At 39.7% G+C, this 26,001-nt stretch overlaps 1 protein-coding gene across 1 annotated transcript; it reads right to left on the reverse strand.

The window, feature by feature from the left end:
* Positions 1–2,841: 2,841 nt before the first annotated feature.
* creb1b (cAMP responsive element binding protein 1b) lies at positions 2,842–14,926 on the reverse strand. The gene is made up of 8 exons (XM_053626696.1): positions 14,609–14,926; positions 7,952–8,068; positions 7,667–7,813; positions 7,083–7,183; positions 6,849–6,988; positions 5,377–5,559; positions 5,123–5,276; positions 2,842–4,539 (listed from the first exon to the last, which is right to left on the reverse strand). Exons 2-8 carry the CDS (start codon positions 8,054–8,056, stop codon positions 4,395–4,397), a joined length of 975 nt encoding a protein of 324 aa, XP_053482671.1. The 5' UTR covers positions 8,057–8,068; positions 14,609–14,926; the 3' UTR covers positions 2,842–4,394.
* Between the last annotated feature and the right edge of the window lie 11,075 nt (positions 14,927–26,001).

Below are 26,001 nucleotides of genomic sequence, written 5' to 3' on the forward strand. Positions count from 1 at the left end.
CCAATCAGCCTACCATGCATGTCTTTGGACTGGGGGAGGAAACCGGAGTACCCGGAGGAAACCCCCGCAGCACGGGGAGAACATGCAAACTCCACACACACATGGCCCCGGCGGGACTCGAACCTGGAGGTATGAGGTGAACGTGCTAACCACTAAGCCACCATGCGCCCTTAATTTTTTTTATTACATCTCGTAAAATCATTTTCAATAATTTTAAAGTAGCATAATGAGTGTGCATATAATGAGCATCCATTCATCCATGTTATTGTGTCTGGGCTTCATTAAGTAGATACATGTTGAGTCACACACATTGCTGCATTGCTCATATACACATCTTATAGTCATGCAGACAAACTTATCAACCTCATTGATTCTCGTTTTGGTCCCTGTGCTGCCCCATCATCAGGTCTGTCTGTGCTGCTTAATGACAACTAGTGCTGCTTTGAACCACATCTAATTCTACAGATCTGATAATAAATAAATAAATAAATATATAAATATATAAATAAATAAAACTAGGATAGACATGTGACTGGAATTAAATGCCAGTTCCATGACTTCCTGAGAAATATGCTGGACCATTAATATCTGTGATGTGTCCAGTGTTTTTTTTTTTTAATGGGACACTAAAGTCAGTGAAGTCATGACGCGCATGACATTAGCAGTGACTAAAACCAACGTTTGAGTAACCCCTAAAATAACACCAACCCCCCCCCCCAAAAAAAAAAAATCACATGATGATCACAATTCTAATGTAATCTAATTTGTTTTCAACTCTTCTTGATATTACCGTATTTAAATAAGACCTACTTATAATAGCGATAAAGGCAATAAAAAGGGGTTTAACAGCTCTTCCACTAAAGCTAAAAGATAAGAAGGTTTTTCAAAGGGTTTACATTTTACAAAGTGTAGAAAAATTGCAAAGGGAGCATATTTGGATGAAAAAAAGAAGAAAAAACCCACACGCACTATCAAGACCTAAAACAAGTTCTGGTTATAATCCAATATTAATAATCTACTTCCCGTTATATTATCAGCGCAGAGAAGTGAAGAAATGCCTTCGGTGAAATGTATAAGAAGCGACATCTTCATCCTAGAATAAGTTCAGTTATTTAATCTTTATCTGCAGGGACTGAACAGTTTCTCGGGCAGAGTGGTGAAGCTGTAGCTGCAGGCTTCAGGGAGCTTCAGAGTGTTCACCTGTCAGAAAATAATTGGTTTTGTGGAGGAGATCAGGTTCAAGGTGTCCTGTGTCAAATTGCATATGCTTTTTTTTTTTTTTTTTTTTTTTTTTTTTGGGCGAGCGTTCAAATCTGTATGGAGAAAGCTTGCTGGTGAGAGATTACTTGAATACGGTGACACAAATGACACTGTGGGCAGAAAGTCAACTGGGGCAGCGTATTAATGGGTTTGTAGCTCCTTGATCAAACACAAACTTTGGTATAGTATCAGAGTTATGCTTCTTGGGTAAAACAGTAAGGGTTAAGTACAATATGAATGTTCTGGTTGTCTTCTGTTTTTGTTTATTTTTTGTTTTTTTTTTTTTTTTTTACTTACTGGATCATTGTGCTCTCATTGTCGTTGTATTCTGTGATGAATTTCTACTTCAAATCAAATTGATGTTGTGGTAAATGGCATTACTGGGTGCAAACCAGCGAGAAGTGCCAGATGAAACCAGCTTTGATTTATTATATTACACCACAGTATTGTTGAATTCCGGAGGTGTTGATTTATTATATATAAGAGCAGCACTGACAGGAGGCAAATCAAAGGTTTATATTAATGCACTTTATCTCTGTTTTGTAGTAACTATTATGGGGACTTACACGGCAGATGCTCCACATAAAAGGATAAAAAAAAAAAAAAAACGTGTGTACTGTTGATGCGTTGAAGTTTTCTTTGAGGAGATGCTTATTTAGAGTCGGTTAGAGGAAACACTGTAAGCTTTCAGACATTGGAAAGCCTTCAGAATGAAGGACATTTGTCAGTAACATGACAAGCTGCATGTTTTTTTTGTCTTTAGTAAGTACAAGAAAGAGAGAAAAAAAGGAGAGGCTGGTGATGGAACGACGGTTTATAGCTGTTATAAGTAAGGGATAATCCACGGCTAGGTGTGCATTACACGATTTTAATACACGAAGTGGAGGCAAAGAACCACCTGACGTGAAGCTGGATTATCCCGTTTACATCATGGTCACTTTCCAGCATCGACGAGCAAAATTTCACTGAAAGGATAAAAATAACGGTTAATTTTCGTTAGTTATTTGATATACGGGTCGTTAGATCTACAATTCTGCCCGCTCGAAATAATACGCAGATATAAAGTACTGAGATATGATTACATTCATTGGAATGAATTATAATAAATAGTTATTAGAGAGATTGTGCGTGCGAGAATTACCTGCGTCTGTGCCACGTCTCTACTAATAATGAAGCTGCGAGTTTAACTACTGTATGTTACTATGGTTACAGCTGTTTATAGGCAGCATATTAATTTAGAACGGTGATTAAACTAACTGGAACGAATCGAGTATTCAGACAGACCATGGCATAACGTAAGTGATAACGGACCTAACTTCTTGGGAGGATGTACAGTAAACGTGACTATAATCAGATGAAAAGTATGTACTGTTGTTCTTTAATAAATGAAAAATTGTTATAGTTGGTAAATGGATGTGGTCTAAGAGGAATAAAACACTTTGTGACGGTAACACTTCGGAACGGACAGTATCACATGACTGATTCTTTTCTATAAAAAAGGATGCCCCGTCATGTTTTATTCCTCTACTTAATATTTCGAACTTTTCAGGAAACAAACAAACAAACAAATGAGAGAGAATCGGTTTCCACACACTTGTTTTATATGAAATAGCTGCCAAAAATGCAACAGTCATGGTAGACTAACAACATATATTTGTACCCTCTATTTATGTGTTGATGCATCAAATACAAAGACATTAAATCCATATCCATTGTGATGCGATGCAAAAATAACCATAGCGATATCAAAGTTAAAAAATGATATACAAAACAAGTTTAAACATGCTGTAGTGACAGATAATAATACTCGTTATACAGTATGCTATTCATTAGTATTCAACCGCTTAAGACAAAGCAAAAGTTAACATATCTGTGTATATAAAAAAATGGCAGAAGATTGCAAGTCCGTGACATTTAAAAATCTTTATAATATTTCATCGTATCTATTCACTGTTTACGCAAACCGAATGCCCGAATTAAGCCCACTGTAACACTTTGTGCTTGAGTGGAAAAGAAGCAGCCCAGATCAGTACATCAACATCCTGTTAGCCTTGATTTCAACCAAGTTCAGCAAACACACTTGGATCCTCTCTCTCTCACACACACACAGAAACCTAGCTATTGCCAAACTGCACATACTAGACACATCCACATTCTCCCTTTTGTGTCGCCTCGTCACAGTCCGCCCTCAGACGCACCAGCGCTTGCAGAAATATTAGCAAATATGGTTTGACTCAGAGGCGCAATAGCTGCTTAAATTCTACAAAGAATTTAAGCAATGAGGAATGTGTTCGCTTATTCTGAAGGGAACGCAAAATAACTTGATTTAGAACAAGTTTAATATCCAAAAGAAGGGGAAACGCCAGATCCAGTGCAGCGGATCACTATTGGTTTGAAGCAAGGCTTCTCTCTTAACAAAATGCAGTTACCAACTAAACTCAGAATTTACATGACTAGAATAGTTTCCTATACACAATACAAATATTTTCATTTATAAATGCCTTAAATTCTCTTGATCTGTTTTCATACAGTTATTTTATAAGGCATCAAAAGTAAATTCAACAATATTTTACAGTAGAAATGTGTGTAGGTAGGCAACCCCCCGCCCCCCCAACCCCCCTCCAAAACCACTAACTCAAACATTTGACACCAAATATTAGTAACAGTCAGACAAATATAGCTCAAAATCTGATGCTTGAGGGAAAATGTTTCTCATTCCAACTTCTACATTCCTAACTGACCCTCAACAGCCAGAGATTTTTAAAGTAAACTTAAATAGCATAACTGAGTTGCTTGTGCCTCTTGCATTATATTCCGATTTGTTACATTTTTCCAACAAACCTGGGGAGCTTAACAGGAGAAAAGAGTCAGGGAATTATTAAAGTCCTAGAACACCTTTACCCGATATATTTGTAAAGACATGATCCATTGGTGCAGAGATTTTGGCCAGGGGGTTCACGTTCACGCCCCTTGTGTTCATGGGAATTTCCAGGCAGTTTGAAACGTTTAGTTTTTTGTTTTTTTGTTTTTTTGAAAGTATATTTAGAAAACATGCGTTCCTTCCAAGGAGAGCTCACACACAGTCTCTGTAAATGTACACTGAAGTCCACCAAGGACAAACGTGGACGAGGACGTTACTCGGATTTATGGCAGTACAGGTCTTTGAGAGCTTTCAGTTCTTCAATGAGAGTTTTGTTCTGGTTCTCCAAAACAGCCACGCGGTTCTCCAGACACTTCACGTATTCCTTCTTCTTCCGGCGGCACTCTCGGGCTGCCTCCCTGTTGAGACAGACGGAGCTCTAATCAGTGTGTATTAATGACAACTCTCCATCTGATGCAGTTTAGTGGAAATGATATCCCTTACTGTAAGTGTGATTTGAAGCCAAAGTACACCACACATAGACATTATGATCATTTAAAAAAAAACACACACACACACGTGAGAAGTGTAATCTGCTGATACTGGATGCAAAAGAAAAATACTATATACTCAAGGCTGATTTATATCCTTTTTTAAGTGAGTGTTTATAATTAAATCACGCGATTGGTTCAAAACAAAATGATGCTTGTGCGATCTTCTATTTATTATTCATACAGTGAAATATGAAATTCATACCGTTTTTTGGCCCTTCTTTGCTGTGTAATTCAGAAAATTCTGGCGTTATTCATGGGACAGCGCCTCCTAGAGGACTTGCTCATGTTAGGTGCTAGTATGAATGAAGTATGACCCTGTGCTCTGACCCCAACTTCCTAACATGCTGGGGTATGTGAAAAAAAAGAATTTCACTGTGCTGTAATGTATATGTGATCAATAAAGACTCATTATAAATGGGCCCTGAATTTCATTAATAAATGCCTGTACCGGTTCTTCATGAGGCGCACTTCTCGTTTGCGCGTGGCCTCCTCAGCACCTCCTTGGCTGGGCAGAGCAGGCGACGAGGCCATGACCACTCCAGGGCCAATGGTACTCGCTGCTGCTGTGCGGATCTGATACGCCTGAACGTCTCCTGAAGCAGCTGTAGAATGACAGGCGCAAAGGCGTATTCAGTGATTTTAGCAGACAAGGCTAGTGTTTCAGCTACCTTGTAAGTGTGTATTCCTATTACAGCAGCTCACCTTGCACCACCACTTGGTTGCTGGGCACCAGGATCTGCTGCCCGTCGCTCGTCTGGGCATACTGCAGGATAGTGGTGCCCGGCTGTGCAGCCGCCGCGTTCGTCATGGTCAGAGTTTGTAGACCTTGCACGCCGTCTGTGCCGTTATTGGCCAGCTGGATGGCTCCACCCTGTGTGATAGCAACTAGGAAATACAGAGATGCAAGTGTGAACAGTTTTCTCAGAGTCGTCATTGTGAAAGTGTACAACCCCAATTCCGAAAAAGTTGGGACAGTATGGAAAATGCTAATGAAAACAAAGAGGAGTGATTTGTAAGTGTACTTTGACTTGTATTTCAATAAGAAATGTATAAAGACAATGTATTTGATGTTTTACCTAATCAACTGCATAGTTTATTTGAAGATAAAGGTTTATTTTGAAATTGATGCACATTCCAAACACATTATAAAAAGGTTGGGACGTGGCGATTTAGGACTAATAGCGATGTGACAAGTTGAAATAAGAAGGTTATGTGAAACAGGTGAAGCAATCGTCTAATCATAGTATATATAAGAATCCTCCAAAAAAGACCTAGTCCTTCAAGAGCAAGGATGGGTCGAGGCTCGCCAATCTGCCAACAGATGCGTCAGCAAATAATCCAACACTTTGAGAACAACATTCCCCAAAGATAAATCGGTAGGATTTTGTGCATTTCTCCTTCTACAATGCACAATATAATTAAAAGACTCAAAGAATCCGGTCAAATCTCAGTGAGTAAAGGGCAAGGCCGAAAACCACTTCTGAATGTGCGTAATCTCCGATCCCTCAGACATCACTGTCTTAAAAACTGTCATGAATCTGTAATGGTTATCCTGACATCGGGAATACTTTGGTAAACCTTTGTCAGTCAACACCATTCACCGCTGCATCCACAGGTGCAAGTTAAGGCTTTACTATGCAAAGCAGAAGGCATACATCAACACTGTCCAGAAGCGCCGCCGACTTCTCTGGGCTCGGTCTCATCTGAGATGGACAGTAGCACAGTGGAATTGTGTTTTGTGGTCCATTTCAAATAGTTTTCGGACAAAACAGCCATCGTGTTCTATGGGCCAAAGAGGAAAAGGACCATTCAAGCTGTTATCAGCATCAGGTCCAAAAGCCAGCGTGTGTCATGGTATGGGGTGTGTCAGTGCCCATGGCATGGGTAACCAGCACATCTGTGAGGGCACCATTAATGCAGAAAGATATGTACACATTTTGGAGCAACATACGCTGCCATCCAGAGCAGGACAACGCCAAACCACATTCTGCCCAGATTACAAGCGCATGATTGCATAAGCAGAGAGTGCGGGTGCTAGCATGGCCTGCCTGCAGTCCTGAACCGTCATTTTCAAATGACTTTGGTTTTTTTGTTTTTTTGCATTTTCCATACTGTCACAACTTTTTTGGAATTGGGGTTGTAGAATACAGGTCACTAATGAGACTGAAACATACTGTACTGGCCACTGCTGGTCTGATAAATTGGGGTTGGCACGGTAACTGTAGTGATGGCAGGTGCAGCGTCTTCCTCGGATTTCTCCTCTTCAATTCTTGGTACTCCTGGGGCATCTGACGACAAATCGTTCAGAATCTTCCTGTGGGCCAAAAGGGAGCAAACGCAACATTAGCCTTCAAACGCACAACACCGCCATGTGCAGATAACAGCAATACTGCTGCGTGCCTACATACCTGTAAGAAGGGCGTCTGGAGAGGATCTCTCTGCGTTTCTGAGAGTCAGTCACGCTGTCCACGGACTCCTGCGAGTCCTCGCTCTCCGCCACTGTAGAAATCTGACCACAGTGTAAAGAGTTCGTCACAAAAAATGTGCGTTCAAATACACTCATAATGCAATCATTAGCTGATTTTGGTAGTTACAACTTTATTTAAGTGGTCATTTAAATCTATATCAGTTCAAAGCTGTTTTTCATATTTCAAGAAAGTTCTACCAAACACAATTACATTAAAAAAAAAAAAAAGACGGTTTACATACACACGTTGTCTACACAAAGAAAACTAAATGATGTTGCCTTTATCAATTATACCTAGTCAATAAAATATTTTAATTAAAGCCAATTGACGTTTTTTTTCAACAAGCTTGCAAGTATTTATCACCTGGAAAATATTAGCAGGTTGTGTAGCATCCCACATGAGTCATTCCAGCATTAAGCTTAAAGAATACTTCATCCAAAAATGATAATGTGACTGTCTCACTCTGTGCCAAAAAGCTCTTCTTTCTTTACAATGTGCTTCGGTCATTAAAATCAGAGACTGACCTGGACTGCCTGCACTTGTGGGGACTGGATGACGGAGGGCTGTGCTGCCTGGATCACTCCGTGCACTTGCACTGTCTGCCCGTTAGGCAACTGCACCAGGGTGACGGTGGGGGCGGTGGCGGTGGCATGTCCTGCACCCACGGTCACCTACAAACAGAAATAAAAATCTCATTCAGGACACACACACACAAACCCACCCACACACACAAACAAACACACACACACACACACCAAGTGAACATGATGACACTGATTGATGAGCAGGCTTGCGGTGCTCGTGGTTACCTGAGTGAGCGTGGCGATCTGGGCCTGGGTGATCTGCTGGGCCTCAGTCTCAGCCACAGCCGTGTCTGCACCCTGCTGGGCCTCCGCTCCCGCCTCCATGGTCATCGAGTTAGTTATCTGCAGACACGACACATCACATTATGTAGCAGAGCTTGTCGTTACACAGTTGCAGGATCATGCTAACACTGATTTTAACATACTGCCGCAAATCACCACTACTCTATCACCTCTGCCGTGTGTAATGTCTCTTATGCATTTCTATTCTCAATATTCCTACAGTACGGTTCAGTCCTGCCTCTTTCATACGGTGTCTCCATTGTTCCGTCTGCCCATTGTATGCTTGTTTGTGCTTTGGTGCAAGATTGAATCATGGCCTTGAGGCTCATTAGTAAGCTTTTGGTTATGCTGTAGGAGTACAGCGAAAAGCTTAAACTGAATAACTACAGAATTAGAAAAAAAGTAACTCCTTGACACTTTATTGAGTACATTCATTTTTACAATTTATTTAGTAATATTCCATCCCAATATTATTCATATTCATTAAACATTCATAATAGTTTTTTAACATTAGTGCTGCATGCCACTCATTTTACGTAACATGATACTAAATACCATTTTTTTTTATAATAACAGGCTTTATTTTCCAAAAAACATTTATCCAAAACGCACATTCCACCAAAGAGCTTCTTTTTAAACAACAATGGAGACTCCACTACCAATCAACAGTAACGTGGAGTTATTTGAATTTGACAGCAATGGGCGAATTGTTCCTGATGAAATACACTGTATGGCCAAAAGTTTGTGGACACCTGATCATCACACCCATATGTGGTTCTTCCCCAAACCTTGGAGGCACACAATTGTCTAGAATGTCTTCGTGTGCTGTAGCATTACAATATCCCTTCACTGGAACTAAGAGGTCCAAACCTGCTCCACCATGACAATTCCTCGGTGCACAAAGCGAGCTCCATGAAGAAATGGTTTGCTAAGGTTGATGTGGAAGAACTCGAGTGTCCTGCACAGAGCCCTGACCTCAACCTCACTGAACACATTTTGTTATGAACTGGAACGCCGACTGCACCCTGACATCATTACCTGATCTCACTAATGCTCTTGTGGCTGAATGAGCACAAATCCCCACAGCCACGCCCCAGAATCTAGTAGAAAGCCTTACCAGAATAGTGGAGGTTATTATAACAGCAAAGAGGGGACTAAATTTGGAATGGGATGTTCAACAAATACATGTGATGGTCAGGTGTCCACAAACTTTTGGCCACACCGTGTACTTTACACTAGGACGTTCACCAGGTTATGTTTCTGAATTCTTTTTTACGGGAATAAAAACAAACAACAAAACACATTTTAGCTGGTAGAAACAAAACAAACGCACACTTACAAGCACGGGTACTCTATTTAACGGTATGCTTTCATTTCCCTTCCTTGAGTCTTATCTCTTTCCTCTGACGACATGAAGTTTTCCTGACCCCTGACTAAACTGTTACATCCTGCTGGTACACTGAACAGATTTCCCCCCTAATGCTTCTATGTATTATAAAAGGTACCTCTGCTGAGACTGGCCATCGTTTTCAATGGCCATTTAATTATTTATTTATGTATGCATTTGATAAAATTCAGGTTATATATTCTGCATTCTGTGAGAAACTGATTAAGGATTAAGTACAGTTTTAGATTTCAACTCATTCAGCCTATTTTCCTTCACAGAGGCTGAAGTTTTTTTTTTTTAATGAACACCTTCAATCACACGATAGTTATGCAAAGTATTCCCATCTGGGAAGTCATCCAGGAAATTAGTCTACATAACTGTTCTCTGGAGTTTTCCTGCTTTGTTCGTGCATCAGGGACTGTATGTTCGTGCATGTTTAAATACCGTCAGGTACATTAATACATACTGAATATTACAGCCACTTGTGATCGTGTTCTCAAAAGCAGACAAGACAACGGTTATAAATCTTTGCTAATTTCCGAAATGTCCACCTTCCTAAAGCGTCGTCTTTATTTAGAACTGCAATCTGTTCGTCCTACATCCAGCACAAGCCTGCTGACGGCCTCTTCCTTCCACTGGGAAGAAGCACAGCAGCGAATCGATGCTTTCAACCTTGGTGAACTTTAAAGCAGCTCCTGTGTGCTGAGACAGGAAGACTGCGCTGCTGTCACAGGCTCCTGTTAGTGGTGCGTACGTTTAGTTAAACAAACTGCATAGCAGATTTTGCATAACCTTTTGTCTCTGTGATAAAAAAACAAAAAAAAAAACAGGAAAAGCAGGCCTGGGTTAGTATTCAAACCCAAATAAGGGTGTAGTTTCATTCTGATCAGTGAGAGAGAGAGACGTGGTGTAAAATAACCTGAACCGGGATTCCCTGACACTTCACTGCATCTGGTCTTAGACTAAAAGACTGCTGCTAGCAGTTTAGTGTAGTCCATGACCTGGGTGAAGCCTATAGGCCTGTCAAATAAAAAATGCCAAGGTTAGAAAGTACCATTAACTGCAGTCCTTTAGGGCTGACACACATCAGTCAAAAAGTCTGAGACCACATTGAAAATATGGGATTTGTATTTATTTATTTTACTGAAAAATAAAGCTTTAGAATGTAAAAGATTTTTACTCAAAGAAAGGAAAATGTTCAATATACAAGATTCTGCATTATTCAATTAAATTTTATTTGTATAGCGCTTTTAACAATGGACATTGTCTCAAAGCAGCTTTACAGAAATATATAAACACAGGATACAGATTGTAAGTGTGAATTTATCCCTATTGAGCAAGACGGTGATGATGGTGGCGAGGAAAAACTCCCTAAGATGATATGAGGAAGAAACCTTGATACTCTTTCTCAGCACCTCCAGGATTTCGCGATCGCAGAAATGAACGCAAAATTAAGCAAACTCCACAAAATTTGGAGGAGTGTGCAATTTTTCAAAATTACCGCAGATTTGGGCCAAGAAGTGACATCAGGTGACATCGTCACAACGCGCATTCAGCCAAAACCCTCTTCGGTTCACGTGTGTTGAACATGAGTACAGCTAAAAGTTCTCATTTACCAACAAACATCACTACGAAAGACAATTTCAGGTAATTGCAATTTCGCCAATTCTAGCAGTTTTCTGCAAAAAAAAGAAAAAAAAAAGGCACAAAAAAACTCAAATCGCAAATTGCATCGCAAAGTTTGGGGAAAAAAAAAAATCTGCAGCAAAGTCAAGTGTTTTTGGTGGCAACAACCACAAAAAAAAAACCCTCCTGTACAGACAGATTTCTAGTTCACTATTTGAAGTTAAACAAATTTGTGATAGATGTTAAGTCTGAGTCTTATCCCTTTTAGTGACGCGCATGTTCAGAAGTCACCACGATAGATTTGATCTAACACGGACAGTCAAAAATATACACAAATTTGTGAAATCCGTGCCAACTTGAGTGAATGCGGTCATTAAATGGGGGGGGGGGGGGGGGGGGGGGCATACCAATTACTAAGAATTATTGAAATGCATGAAAATATTTCTGAGAATTTACTTCTCACTCACGTGTATTGAAAAAGTTTGAATTAAATTAGAAAAGAATGTAAAATAGAAGGATTTTCACAGATGGCCTCAGACTTTTAGACCCGACTGGACTGTACTGTATGTATGGAAAATGGTTTTCTGCATGTTTTCCTTTGTATAAAGGACACACTCTTCTCTATCTTCTCCTACCGAAACCGTTTTAAATGTAAAAAAGAATACAATTTAAACTGCATTTGAAAGGATGTGTCAGAGACATAACGTTTCGGGGTTTGTTACCAAGTTCCTATTATACAGGAAACACCTACACAAATGTTACGGTCATGTGACCTACTAATGATCAAGCACCCTACAACAAGCGCTTATAATAAAAGTCCAAACTATCTGTTTGTATTAAAATGAGGCACGTGTGGAATTTTTAATGTGACGACCATAAAATCTGCACATTGTGATCATTCCCCTTGCAAAAAACATTCTCAGCGATTTACACAGAGACCGCACAGAATCCTGTACAAATTGATTAGGATTACTACAGCCGTCCTCCAGCAACGCTACATAACAGCCATATGCCCAGAAATCTTATCCCAACAGAACAGTTCTTATGACTACAATCATCTGGTATGATCCTGTGTGCTATATGGGAGATCACATTTTGAGACATTGAGAGTCTCGGAACGGCTAATCTGATTGCTTTGTAGATTAACGTCAGCAAGCCAAGCAGGCAACAGATATGCAACAGGAGTTAAAGAAATCCTTAATCTAGTACAGAATGCAGAGTACAAACCAGCTATCTGTGTAGCAATGCAATAAGCTGTGTTCACGTCATGTCTTAATTGCTGTACTTACCGGATTCCGACTCGTTAAAAGCGTTCACGTCCTCGTAGAACTCATAATTGCAATGTGCAAACTCGTTTTAGAATTTTCTGAGAGCCCTGACGTGTACCACCTGACTGCTGCAAAGCCACAAAACTCGAAATGGTCGCGGTTTCAGCAGTAAAATGTAGCTAAGCGGTTAACTCGTGATATTTCTGGGTAATAATTCATATAATTGACTAAAGGAAAAAGAGACACGATTATAACAATTTTATACAAAAATATCATTGTTCATACTGCTGTTAGTTATTATTTTATTAGCGTTGCTGTTTGTTTAGGTTTGCAACAACACATTACCGAGGTTAATAAACAACCTGTATACCAATACCAATTAATAATCATGTTATTGTTACCTGATGTGCTTTCTGTGTTTTTCAACATTTAGCAAGTGCTTAAAAATGTTTGTTTTTTTTATGTCGTAATGATGTATTTTGCAGTTGTGAACATCCTCATCTCACACGGATTCACTTTGGCATAGAGAAACAGATCATATTCCGAGTCCGAGGACGTGAACAGCACTGAGTAGGACGTCCAGGGTGTCATCTAGTAATTACGGTAATCCCGGTACGCTGTGAACGCAGCCATAAATTCAAGTGATCAATATTATGTGCTTCTGCCAACTTCATGGCCTTAAATGAGCCACGGGTTCACGGAGATATCTACGGACAGGAACGGTATCTTAAAATGACTATAAGAATAACTTCTTTTTTTATTATTAAATGTAATTTAATTAAATGTGATAAGATTGTAGTTAAGGGTTAGGTTACATAGTTTGAGGCTCAACAGCTACTAGATGTACTGTTCTGAATCATCTCATCATCTAACAGGTGTGTCATATTGTCATTACATGCTTGGTGACAGAAAGGAAGAACAGAAACTGGAACTTATAAGCCATCTATCTATCTATCGATCATCTGTAGATACGACACGGCTACATCATGCAGGAGTTTGTTGAGACCGGACAGCACATCAATCTACGGGCAAACTCTTTCAGCACGAATCCTTTAAACGAGCTCATGAACGGGTGCAGGACGGATCTGCACTCTTAGACAAAAACGGTGCTATTCCTTATTGCCGGCATGGACATCTTTAACATCGGTCTTTCACCTGGAAATGTCCATGTACACCTTTAGAACTTCATAAATGGACCTAATAGTTTAGTTTTGTTTTTTGGAGTAAAGCTTTAAAAGCTACTCTACATACATCTTTCTTTTGTAACAGATACATAGTAAAAATACAAATGGTGTACAGTTGATGGCCAATGCTCAGACTTGACGACTGCGATTTCTGAGAGCTTGAGGTTCTGCTGATGGATCTGTTCTCTCTCTCACACACCTCCTTCATTTTCACCAATCACTGCCACTAAGATTTCTGCACACGATGAACGATCTCAGAAATGATTTCCACAGAAGATGAAATACTTTAATGACCATCATATAAAAAAAAACCCCCAAACACTAACAGTCCACTGATTCTTGTACTTTAATTAAACGACATCTCAAGTGTTCATTTCTGTGGGAAAAGCACCATTTTCTACAGCACTGCTACGTACAGTGTTCATTTATTACCTTTTGAAAAAGCATTTAAGGTTTATTATTACTAAAACACCGTTTTCCCCCCAAATAATTTATTTAAAAAAAAAAAAAAAAAAAAAAAAAAAAAAAAGTCGCACTAATCTGGGCCTGGCTACACTACACTTATACTCCTGCCAATATTTTAACTCCAAGTGCTTTTAGACACTAGCCACCTAGCCTGCTATTTATAATCCAATCAGCACATAAAATGCAAATGCGGTGCTCAGTTGTGGACTTGACTAGAATATAACAAAAGATAAAGAGTCTTGCTTCATATTTCAACAAACAAACAAATATTTCACCTATTAAAAGCGACTAGTTTGGCTGCCTAGTGACCTAGAAAGCGTGGTAAAATTCTAGCACCTTGCTAACGGAGGGTGGCTAGTCAGGTTAGCCTGACGAAACGCTTACACCCGGAGATGACACAACGAGATCAAACGCACACGCACATCATTGTTTGCTCGTTTCCGCTGCGCCCTAAACTGTGCTATTGACTCGACATTTCCCCCCTCTGCTATGTAACACAACCCGCTCCTCCGTTCCTGGAGTCCACAGTCTCCCCTCCCTCCGTGCTTGTACAACAACCCCGCCGCCATGATCTCTTTGTTTCCTACGGGCCGAACCCGACCCGAGCTCTGTCTTATCCAGGACATGCCCGCGCTCTCCCTCCCCGCCGGGACACTTTGTCTTCTCTTACCGATACACACTCCTTCCGTCACTCGCGAGCCCTCGGAGCTCCACTTTTATTCGGGCCGACACGTAAGAGACCGCGTCAGGCTACACCTCCGCCGCGTCACCGACAACAACAACGACACACTCGGAACTGGGGAGACGGAAAGCCGATCAGAGCGAGCGCCTGAGCCGAGCGTGACCGAAGCGCACACGGAACTTGCCGAACGGTGAACGAAGATTGCCGAAGTCGGCTCGAGTGGAAGCGAAATTGTATCAAAAGATCAACGAAGATTAAAGTAAAAAGGATTCTCGAGAATGATGGATTTTAGGCAAGATTAGTTGAAATTAGTCAAGTTTAGGTAAAAAATGTTGGGTTAAAAATATTTTAATCATTATTTTATTCATTGAGCCCCCCCCACCACACCCATATAAACAAAGCTCCGCCCCCAGAGACTGGTCTGTAGAATGAAACTAATTAACATACATCACAAATTCGGCTCATAATGATTTGCGAAAATGTTCAAGAGAGCCTTTTCTGATTAGTTTAGTAAAACCAGCCATTTGGACAAGCGCAATACTGCGTTCACACACACACACACACAGTGTAGATATACAGTGTATGTATATATCCACCCATTTTACAAACCTGTGTAGTATAAGCGTCCTATACAGGGTCACAGGGGAGCCTGGAGCCCATCCCAGGGAACTTGGGGTACAAGGTCAACACCAACCCATCAGGGCACAAATGTGCACATATTCACACACTACAGACACTTTGGGAATGCCAAAGAGCATCTCTTTGGACTGGGGGAGGAAACTGGAGTACCCGAAGGAAATCCCTGAAGCACGCGTACACAAGGCAGAGGTGGGATTCGAACCCCCAACCCCAGTGGTGCGAGGCTACACTAACCCATATACTCATCATTTTATTAGGAACACCTGTACACCTACACATTCATGCAGTCATCCAATCAGCCAATCATGTGAACATTATGTGAAGTTCCTGACCTGCAGCTGCATGATTTTATGCATTGTGCTGTTGCCACATGATTAGCTGATTAGGTAACTGCATGAATGTGCAGGTGTACAGGTGTTCCTAATAAAGCGGACGGTGACTAACAAGAAGCCCATGTGAACACAGACAAGCATTCTGGACCATAACACAGTTTTCCAAATGTGTATTCTCAGCCACACAATAGAGTTTGACTGAGGCCATGTCTTAAACAATAATTATTATTATTTTAATCACATTACTTGTACAAATAAGAAATTGCTCTTCAGAACAATAAGAAGTCACAATCCAAAGCTCCATACAAAACCCATGAGTTTAAAAAGGCTCAGAAAAGGAAAGATCCATCAGATTCCAATGAACATGAAGATGAGTACTGTCTTGTGTGTGTAGAGTCACATGACTTGTGGACTCCTGGTCTACCATTGTGCATATGCCAAAACTGCGACTTGTGATACATGTCAGACACACACACACACACACACAAAGGAGAAATTAGGGACAGAGTTTGTTAGAGTTCAAATTTTAAGAAGACAATATTTAATTCAGTAAGTAGAATAAAACAGAACAGATTGTTTATAATGAATTGTGATGTTTTAATATTGGTTAAGGTAAGAGAAAAATGAAATGGGTACACTTTTGTTCTTATTATTACTCTTCTTCTTGTTCAGTAAATGCCAATGATAATTTAAACATTCTTAATATTTAATTGATTCAAATATCTGTTATTTGTTTGCCATTAAATGTTGTATACTTGTTGTTTAACCTGCGGTTCAATTCATTAAAAAGCATTGATTATTTCAGTTTGCTTGCATTCTTTTAAACTATAGTCTTTTAATGTTGTGCCAACCATCCTCATAATATGTGCCAACCAACCCCATGTTGAAGCTGATTGGCAACATGAATTTAGTCATGAATACACTAGAATTTCTGGAACTATTTTCTTGATATTGAACATTTTTGTGTTTTTTTTTTTTTTTTTTTTTTTTTTAAATTTACTGTTAGATGGGCTGTTAGACTGTTAGATCTTGGTGTTTGATGTGCCTGGTATATATTACAGGGAGTGAAAACCAACCAACCCCACTCTCCTTAATGGCTTTCTTTTTTGCCATTTTTCTTGCCAGCTTTGTTCTTGTGTACAGCATCTCCCATCTGAGCTGTGGATCTTTCCAGCTTCTTCAGAGTTGATCTTGGCCTATTGGTTGTTTCTCTGGCTAACTTCATCCATGGTAGTGCCATATTATTATTTCCAGTTTTAAAATAATGGATTTATTGGTGATCTGTAGGATGTTCACAGTTTTTATTTTTTTGTTTTAAATTATGTATTATTATTTTTATTTATAACCAACCCCTGATTGATACTTTTTCCAGAACTTCATCCTGGACTTGTTTTGATAGTTCTTGTTGTTTGTTTAAGTATGCGCTTTATAAGGCCTTCCGGGAACAGGTATATTTATATTGAGGTCATGTAACACTGTAATTGCACGCAGGTAAACTCTATTTAAATAATTATGTGATGTGGGTGAATAGTTATGCAATCATACATGCAAACTATATTGATCCCACACTTGAATATTATGCGTTATTTGTGTAGATCCATGAAATTAATCACAAATTAGTCCATTTGAGGTTCAGATTATAACACTCCAAAATGTACGATGAATACTTTATGCAACTATCAATAATATTCAGTATAAAACATGAATCATAAGATGAGTGAGGCGCATTTTCTTCCTTCAATGTAAAATTGAGTCCTTCATTGCTTTACTTATGATCTGTCAAGGGTTTTAAGGGAGATTATTCTAATCAGTTAGATATGATACATCCCTTATAACACAGATCTGTTTTAACTGCATAGTGATTAACATTTTTTTTTCATTCTTTCTTTCTTTAAAAAAAAAAAAAAAAAAAAAAAAAAAAAAGGTTATATAAACACAAGTCCTCCTGCTGCCGACAGTGGGGGGCAGCATTAACCCTCTCCTGGAAGAGTTTTGATGTTGGACAGTTCCTCCAGGTTTAAAAGCCCTGCTGTGTCATTTCTGTCCTAAGGGTGGCGCCGTAGACACAGTGTGCATTACAGCTCTGAACTCACTCACCTCTCTCACTGCACGGATTTGGCTGTGGCTGTGGGTGTGTGAGGTTTTTTTTTTTTTTTTTTTTTTTTTTTTTTCATGGCAATTCCTTTTATAATCCTCCAGATGCCAGTTTGGCGTGTTTTATCTGTTCAATAGTGCTTCACTGCTACAACCCATAAAACTTGCTTTTTATTGTGACACCAACCACATTGTTTGGGGAATTGACCCCCGCCTCGTTAACGAACAGCCAGGAATTTGTGCCTGGCGGAAGTCTTCAGGGGAAAGTGACAGATTTGTCCAATATGTGAAATTATCTTTACGACAGTGTCTTGGCGTAGAGGGAAGCTGGAGGGAAACGTGCAACTCTATATGATAAAATCAATACCAGCTTTTGGTCTATTATCATAAAAACATAACATTTATGCTGCAATTGCTAGAAGCCTTCTGGTGCACATTGATGTAGTGAGGGCAGAAGTGATGAAGCTATTGAAAATATAAAGATGTTAGAAGGAAGGGACAGATGTCAGCTATATCTTCTCCGTACACTGACTGAGTGTCTCTCCTGTGCGCCAAGACAGTGTGTAGGTGTGTATACATTATATATATATATATATATATATATATATATATATATATATATATATATATATATATATATATATATATAGTGCTATGTTTCCTGTACAAATGCTTCATGTGTGACTGTCTGTGTGCCCAGTTCTGAGTTTGACCTTGAGAAGGAGAACCACAATTTATAGTTGGTCATTTAACCCCCACCCCACCCCCCTCGCACACTCGCTTGCTCACTCTCTTCTAAAAGAAACCTTGATGCATTGTACTACCTTGATTTCTGAACATTCTTTCACCCAAGATAGACCTCACTTATTCCATCTTTTACAAAATGGGTTGTGGAAAAGTCAACAGTTTTATTTATTTTTTAATTTTTTAATTAATTAATTAATTTATTATTATTATTATTTTTTTTTTTTACAGTAGATTGCTACTAAATTATTACTAAATTAAACAATTTTAGCTTTTCACTCCCTCTCTCCCTCACTCATTCACTTTGAGTTACCGATTTATCCTGGTCCGTGTCATGCTAGATCCGGGAATACTGGGCACAAGGCAGGGACACACCTTGGATGTGTCAGTCCATCACAAGGCACCATGCACACACACACATTCACACCAAATGGCAATAATCTAGCCAGTCCACCTACAGATAATTTTATGTGAAAGGTGGGAGAAAACTAGAGAACCCAGAGAACAGGGTGAGAAACTCCACACAGACAGTAACCTGAGTTCAGGATCAAACCAGAAACCCTGGAGATAGGAGTAACCTTGGAGCCAGAGATGTGTTTGTTTGTTGTAGCTGCAAAATAAAAACGATGTCCAAAATTAATAAGTAATGAATATGGATTATTTCAAAACACAGCCTCATCATCTGATTTATACATCATTATACTGGATGGCTTAGTAAGGTCATTCATTTGTTACTATTAAAAACTAGTCTGTAACACTATGCTGAATCATTGGCATGCTGGCTAAATAGCCATTGAACCTGATGGTCCAGATTAAATAGATAATTTGCTCTTTTTTCCTGCTTCCATTAGTCAAGTTTTTGACTTTCAATATATGTGGGGGGAAAAGGATAGGAAAATAAGTAAACAGTCCAAATGTATTTATTATTATTACTTTATTATTGACTGAAATTGACCAAATTTGTACTCCTGATTTCAATTTAAAACTAAAGCACACCATTTTAATCTGCTTTTTGGTTTAGGAGTGGATATAGAGCGAATGGGAAATAGATGGCTTATAATAAATCATTAATGTCTGCGTTTTGCATTTACAAGTAGCCTCTGTGATCAGCCTTAAATCCTATTTGCATCTCATTAATTTTTCTTTACGATGCCTCGGACATTATGGTAGTAAATCTCCAGAGTGCAAAAGAAGCATTTCTCTCTTGATTTCTATTTGGCTAATCGTGCATCCAAATGATAGTGAAGTCTGGGAGTTTTCCCATTGGAGTCACATTCCAGACGACACAGAATTAACAATCACATCAGGTACAGACGACAGTTAAGCATACACAGGAGCTTTTTTTTCTTTTTCTTTTTTTTTAACCTCAGGCTGTTTTACTATTATAGTACCTGATGAGGAAAGTGTGACAAGTGGTGACAGTCCCAATTAAATATGGATTACTACCAAAAATTGTTTGGGCACCAACATCAAATCATATCTTTTCTACATGGGCTGTGATAGCTATATCATTCACCTGAATAATGATAATAATAAAAAAAGCAGTTTTTGGAAGGAACTGTCCTGCATATTGTTTTCCTCTTCGCATTACTTCTAATGCTGCTCATGAAAGACTTAATTATATAGTCCTGAAGCTAAAAGCCCCTGTATGTTAGATCATCACATATCAGGGTCACAGCATGACTCAAGTGTCTTTGCCTTTCTGACAAGGAGTAAGGACAAGGGCAAAAAGTGTTTTCATATCACTCAATGAAAAAAATGACTACAGGTAGCTCGTGTCAAAAAACAAAACAAAAAAGTGTGTTTGTCTGACACTATGTCTCTCTCTGTCTCACTCTCCCCTCTTTCATTTCAGCACTGCTGATAGCTCTAGTCTCGCAGACAGGGTGAAAGCCACAGCTTTATTGATGCGTGGGCTCAAAGGCTGCCTTACTGACTGCACCGTCGAGCTCTTCTCAGCTTTCATACAGTGTTGTTCCTTATAATAGACATCACAAGTAGAACAACAATAGAAGAGGATACTGTAGTCTGAGACTTAGTGCTCACTCAGGGAATTATATTCGTTCTTCATTTATTTTGTTTTGTTTTGTTTCGGATAAAGCAGATAAACCACCTGAGTTACACTAAATCTCGTTTTCCGCCATCACTTTGAAAATGGAAATGATGGAAATAACAGATAAAGTGTTGGATAACATAGGTAGAATTGAGAATGTGTCTTATTTTAAAATATATCCCGGACTTGTGCAGTGTTTCCCAGGCCCTTTCAAATTTAATCTCTTAGCTCGTCTGTATCGGAGGAAAAAAAAGGACATAGAGGTAGGCGTTTTAATAAACCAGCAATAAAAAGCTTGATAGCTGGGGATCTTTGACATATCCATCTCCTTGTATGGCTCTCCCCTGCGCATCCTAATATCTCCAGCTACAGTGGTTTTAGCAGTGCTAGCAGTGTGTGTGTGTGTGTGTGTATGTGTGTGTGTGTGTGTGTGTGTGTGTGTTATATAGGCTACAGTATACATGCTTTTGGGGAAAGGATAGCTATAACAAGAGCAATAACTCGCTAAGGGGGGTGGCTCAACCACAAACAGCGGAGTGAATGCTGAAAGTTTCTATTTTTGCCGCAGCACAGGAGGAAGTGGCATGGAAATGTGATCACTGCATAATGCATGGCCCCTGCAGAGCAGCAGCGGGACGTTACACAACCAGGTGCTCTCTCAAGACCAGCCGCATCACATCACATACTGCTACTGCAGGGGCCAAGACCGAATCTACAGCCAGCGCAGACTGGAGGCGAAGCACTGAATTAAGGGTTGTAAGGCGGTTACAAAAACTCAGGGTCAGCTAAGTGGATGCATCCGACAGGGAGCACGACACCTGTTTTCTCCTGTGAAAAATAAATACCGCAAGAGTTTTGAGCTTTTGAATAAAGAGCTTAAAATTTTGCATAAATACAGAGACAAGTATGAAGAATAAATAAAGTAAGCTCACAGGGAGACAGGTTGTGCGCTCTGTGTTTAGCAGTGAGTTATGGGAATGATCCAGAATAAAACATTCATATGCCAATGGAAAATGCAAGCCCATTAGTATTCTGTGATGAGATGCAGCAGGTTATGCTCTGCTGCCTTCATCTGGCTCTATCCGAAGATATTTGGATCATGGCAGTTAATCTGTATCGATGCCAGCAGCACAATTTAATTGTGCTCTATGTCTGTGATAGAATTGACCCAGAAAGCAGTGTTAGTGAGTATCTCGGAATCGGCAGTCAATGGTTATTTTTAAACCACAGCAGACAGGATAGAGAGGGAGGGAGGCTGTGGTCTATGGCTCAGCAGAACCCGAGACCTGAGCACATGTACACAATGGATAATCGCTGCATTGTGCCCAAAAGTTGGCCATTAATCTGGTCTGATATTAGGCAAATTGGACGCTGAGCATATATATATATATATATATATATATATATATATATATATATATATATATATATATATATATATATATATATATATACACACACACACACACACGCACTGGTGCCTTTGACCTTGTTACAGATGTTTAATTCACCTCACGAACACTTCAACCTGGAGGGATATGAATAGTAAAATTGAGCCTTTCTCTTGGAAAAAGCTGATATCATTTCTCCATGCTGCTGAAAAAGCTGTCAAATATTTCTCCATTCATGCCACACACAGAGCTTGCTAAAACCCTAAGTTATTTTCCACATATACAAAAACCTGTGTGAATTAAAGACTAGCTTCACAATGCTCAGTGACAGCAGAGAGCAAATGGAACACACAAAACTGTCAGGTATCACTCACATTACAAACTACATGCTGTAATTGCATTGGATATAGGACTGCATAAGTAAAATGGTGCCTAAAGCAGGTGGACTGGTGACCTATTAGTGAGCCAGTGCTCCTCCATGCTGATTGGGTTTTAATTACAGCAGCCTTGCCTGACACTTTGCCAATAATTGGAAATATTCAGCACCTTCTCTTGCTTTGGGGCCCATGAAGGAATACATTAGAATCAACAATGAAAAGGAGAGGAAAGTGACCTTCAAAGAGGAGACGGACTGAATTTCTAAGCTGGGCATGCTGATTATATATTAAGAGTCTTGGATTGTTATAATAATTTTGGAGATCTGCTCCACATGGGTGAGATTCAAAACTGGCCAGATCATTTCTGAAAAATTTCAAGCAGCAAATAGCTTTGTGTATTTTTCTATTCACGGTCAGAAAGCACCACTCTTTCTGTGGCACCTCAAACTGCTACCCACAAGGCTTTGTACGGAAGGGATCTTCTGAATGACACTAATGGTTCAGCATATGGCACATTACTGCGCAGTTTGTCTGTTATTACTACTGCGATGGGTATTGGGTTATGAATATATTACAAAAACAGAATGCCATATGGGCCGCATATATCCACGGTAATATTCCCGCAACATCCAGTTAATCATTGTTCATCTTTAATTGGAAGCAAACAGTGCAGAATCCTTTCTCACATCTTAAGGCTTTGATTTTGGTACAGGCTTAAAGCACTGTGTACCCGTTGGTATTCCTTTTGCTGATTTGATACATGATATGCTACATCAAATAACAGTCTTCTAAAACCTCCCAGTGATGGAAGCCTTAATCCAATTCATTACCTTCTCCTTTCTCTGCCTCTACTAATGCACACTTAGCTCTGCAGAAAATTCAATCAAAACTGCTTTAACACTATCCCAGAGCTGTGTTCAGCTCACGGTTTATAACAAAAACTGCTACCCATCGAACAGAAATGATTTCAGTGGACAGTGAAGTCAATATGTCAGGATAAGGATACAGTTCAGTCAACTGAGTTTTATATGCTAAGGGAGAATATTTATTAATTTGGACTATGGCAGACTGCTTTATGTAGAACGTAAACAAATAGAGTCTTTTAAGATTTCCTAGTTTTTTAAGGCCACTACACAGCACATGTCTGTGGTATATTCTAAGACCTTTGTGTGAAGCACTGGGTTGCACCATGAAAAGGTTCAAACGTAAAAATACAGACATGGCTTAGGCTAAGGACAATGAGTTGTAAATACACAACATTTCAAATGAATAAATCAGTGCAACTCTAGAGGGGCAGATCAGTAGAGCAGAGCAGAGCAGAAGCTTTGACTATCTGGTGAGAATCTGGTGAGACTTGGCAGACAATTTATTATTTTTTTGTTGCATTATTTAAGCCCTGAATTTTATAACCTGGTCCAATTTTGGGCTCCAAAAAAAAAAGAACTATTTTTAATGGGTCCTTTGGTGAAGCCTGTATTTATCTAGCTAGGACCACATATATGATGAAAGTGTCCAAGTTTCTACAAATCCACATGGAGAGAAACATATTCAGACGTTCATTAAAGTATATTTTGTCACTGAATAGTTGATTGAATATGGCCGATTACCTAATTATTTCATAAGATACTGAGATACTGAGGATATACTCTAAATAGCTTATTTTGGCGTGAAGCATCGTTCATATTTGTTGGTTTGTTCTTGTGTAGTTGCTTTTTGTTGAAGGGATTCCTGAAATGACTGAACTTCCTTCATCTCAACCACTGCAATGCATCTATACAAGTGAGTGAGTGAACAATAATACTATGCACCAAATTCCTCCACCTTTATGATCTTACAGACTGGTCCTCCTCCAGGTGCGGACTTGTCCTGTTTTCCTACACATCCTCAGAGTTTTCCTTGACATTTTAACTGTCTTCTTCAACCAGTATTAGTGAGTCATTTCCAAACCAGCAGATAATGAAAAACATTTTCAATATGCTCCAAATCGTTCCCTTTTTAATTTGCTGTTAAGTATTCCCAAATGTATTCAATCACATTTTCTTTAGGTTGGCCATTTATATTTATGACAAAGGTAGATGGCCCATTTTTTCTAATGCCCAGTGCAGACATCTTTATTCCTAAATTCCCAGATGTAGTTTGGCCCATGAGTTACACCACCTCCCTGCAGCAGACTAATCAAATCTCATCAGCAAATGTTATCCGATGCCTCCCTGGGAGCAAGTTGCTGCAACTGGAACAGCCAGTTATGTTTTTATGTATAAAGTGCTTTCAGAAGTCCCTTGCTAGTGCAGGCCTTGTCAGTTTTGTAGAATCATGCAAACATAATTGCTTGCATGTGCATGCACATAATTGTAAAAGATAATTACACTCAGCTCAAATATTCAGCTATGCTCAAAGACCTATTTTATCTTCAGCAGACAGCAAAATATCTAGAAATCCTTAGTGTTCTATAAATAAGCAACCAGCAATCTGGTTATGTATGTAAAGTATACATACACTATATGTAGCAATAACAAGCTTTGATTTATGTGATTAACCAGTCAGAGTGGAAGAAACAATTTTCTGTAGGCTAGACTTTTCTATATGCTGACTATGATCTACATTTAATTTGTTTTTCTGCCTAAAAACTTGTAATCTAGTGTGATTGCTTATAACACACTCCATATACCCACAGAGCCAGTTCTCAGTGAAGGGCAACAGCAGTCTTTTGACCATTTCTGTTTTCCCTTGAGCATAAAGATGAGGTTGCACATGTAAAATCCATTTGTGATCCATCAACATAGGGAAATCATAGAGCTTTCACTACAAAAGATGCAGCCTGCTGTCAGATATTTGATAAAGTATATACCTAAGAGTTAAAAAAAAAAAAGCCCGCAAATGGTTTGTGTTACTCTATTCGACAGTGGAGAAAACTATCCCACCCAGAGGGCATGGCTGATTATGGTGTCTTGGACTCCTAGCCATGCATAGCTGTGGCCTCGTCAGGATGCAATCTCACAATCTTCTTACAGTAATGTTCTATTTTTGTTGTTGTGCCATCCATCCATCCATCCATCCATCTTCTATACCGCTTATCCTTCCCTCAGGGTCACGGGGAAACCTGGAGCCTATCCCAGGGAGCATCGAGCACAAGGCGGGGTACACCCTGGACAGGGTGCCAATCCATCGCTGGGCAGTTGTTGTGCCACACTGGTGTAAATTCTACTATTTTTGCCCAAAACCTGGTTGTTTCTGGCAAAAGACTAAGATGTGGCTGTGGAAGTATGATGCTAAAGCACCTATCTCATAAACAGGAGATCCTGGGTTCAAATCCCAGCAGAGCCTGATGCAGGACTCTTCTCTTATCCAACAAAAGTATTTACAAAAAAAACCCTGAATATCAATAAGGAGGGGGGCGCACGGTGGCTTAGTGGTTAGCACGTTCGCCTCACACCTCCAGGGTCTGGGGTTTGATTCCCGCCGGGGTGTGTGCGGAGTTTGCATGTTCTCCCCGTGCTGCGGGGGTTTCCTCCGGGTGCTCCGGTTTCCTCCCCCAGTCCAAAGACATGCATGGTAGGCTGATTGGTGTTTTTAAAGTGTCCGTAGTGTATGAATGAGTGTGTATGTGATTGTGCCCTGTGATAGACTGGTACCCTGTCCAGGGTGTACCCTGCCTTGTGCCCGATGCTTCCTGGGATAGGCTCCAGGTTCCCCCACGACCCTGAAAAGGAGTAAGCGGTTGAAGATGGATGGATCAATAAGGAGGTATTGT

This window comes from Ictalurus furcatus, chromosome 6 (assembly GCF_023375685.1).
Source record: "Ictalurus furcatus strain D&B chromosome 6, Billie_1.0, whole genome shotgun sequence".
NCBI lineage: Eukaryota > Metazoa > Chordata > Actinopteri > Siluriformes > Ictaluridae > Ictalurus > Ictalurus furcatus.

What these genes read in the sequence shown, in the direction of transcription:
- creb1b (XM_053626696.1), bottom strand. Translation starts at nt 8,056, where the DNA reads ATGACCATGGAGGCGGGAGCGGAGGCCCAGCAGGGTGCAGACACGGCT. An exon ending in CACAAGTGCAGGCAGTCCAG is followed by an intron (nt 7,184 to 7,666) that starts GTCAGTCTCTGA and finishes CACTGTGGTCAG; the next exon opens with ATTTCTACAGTGGCGGAGAG. An exon ending in GTGCGCCTCATGAAGAACCG is followed by an intron (nt 4,540 to 5,122) that starts GTACAGGCATTT and finishes CTGTCTCAACAG; the next exon opens with GGAGGCAGCCCGAGAGTGCC.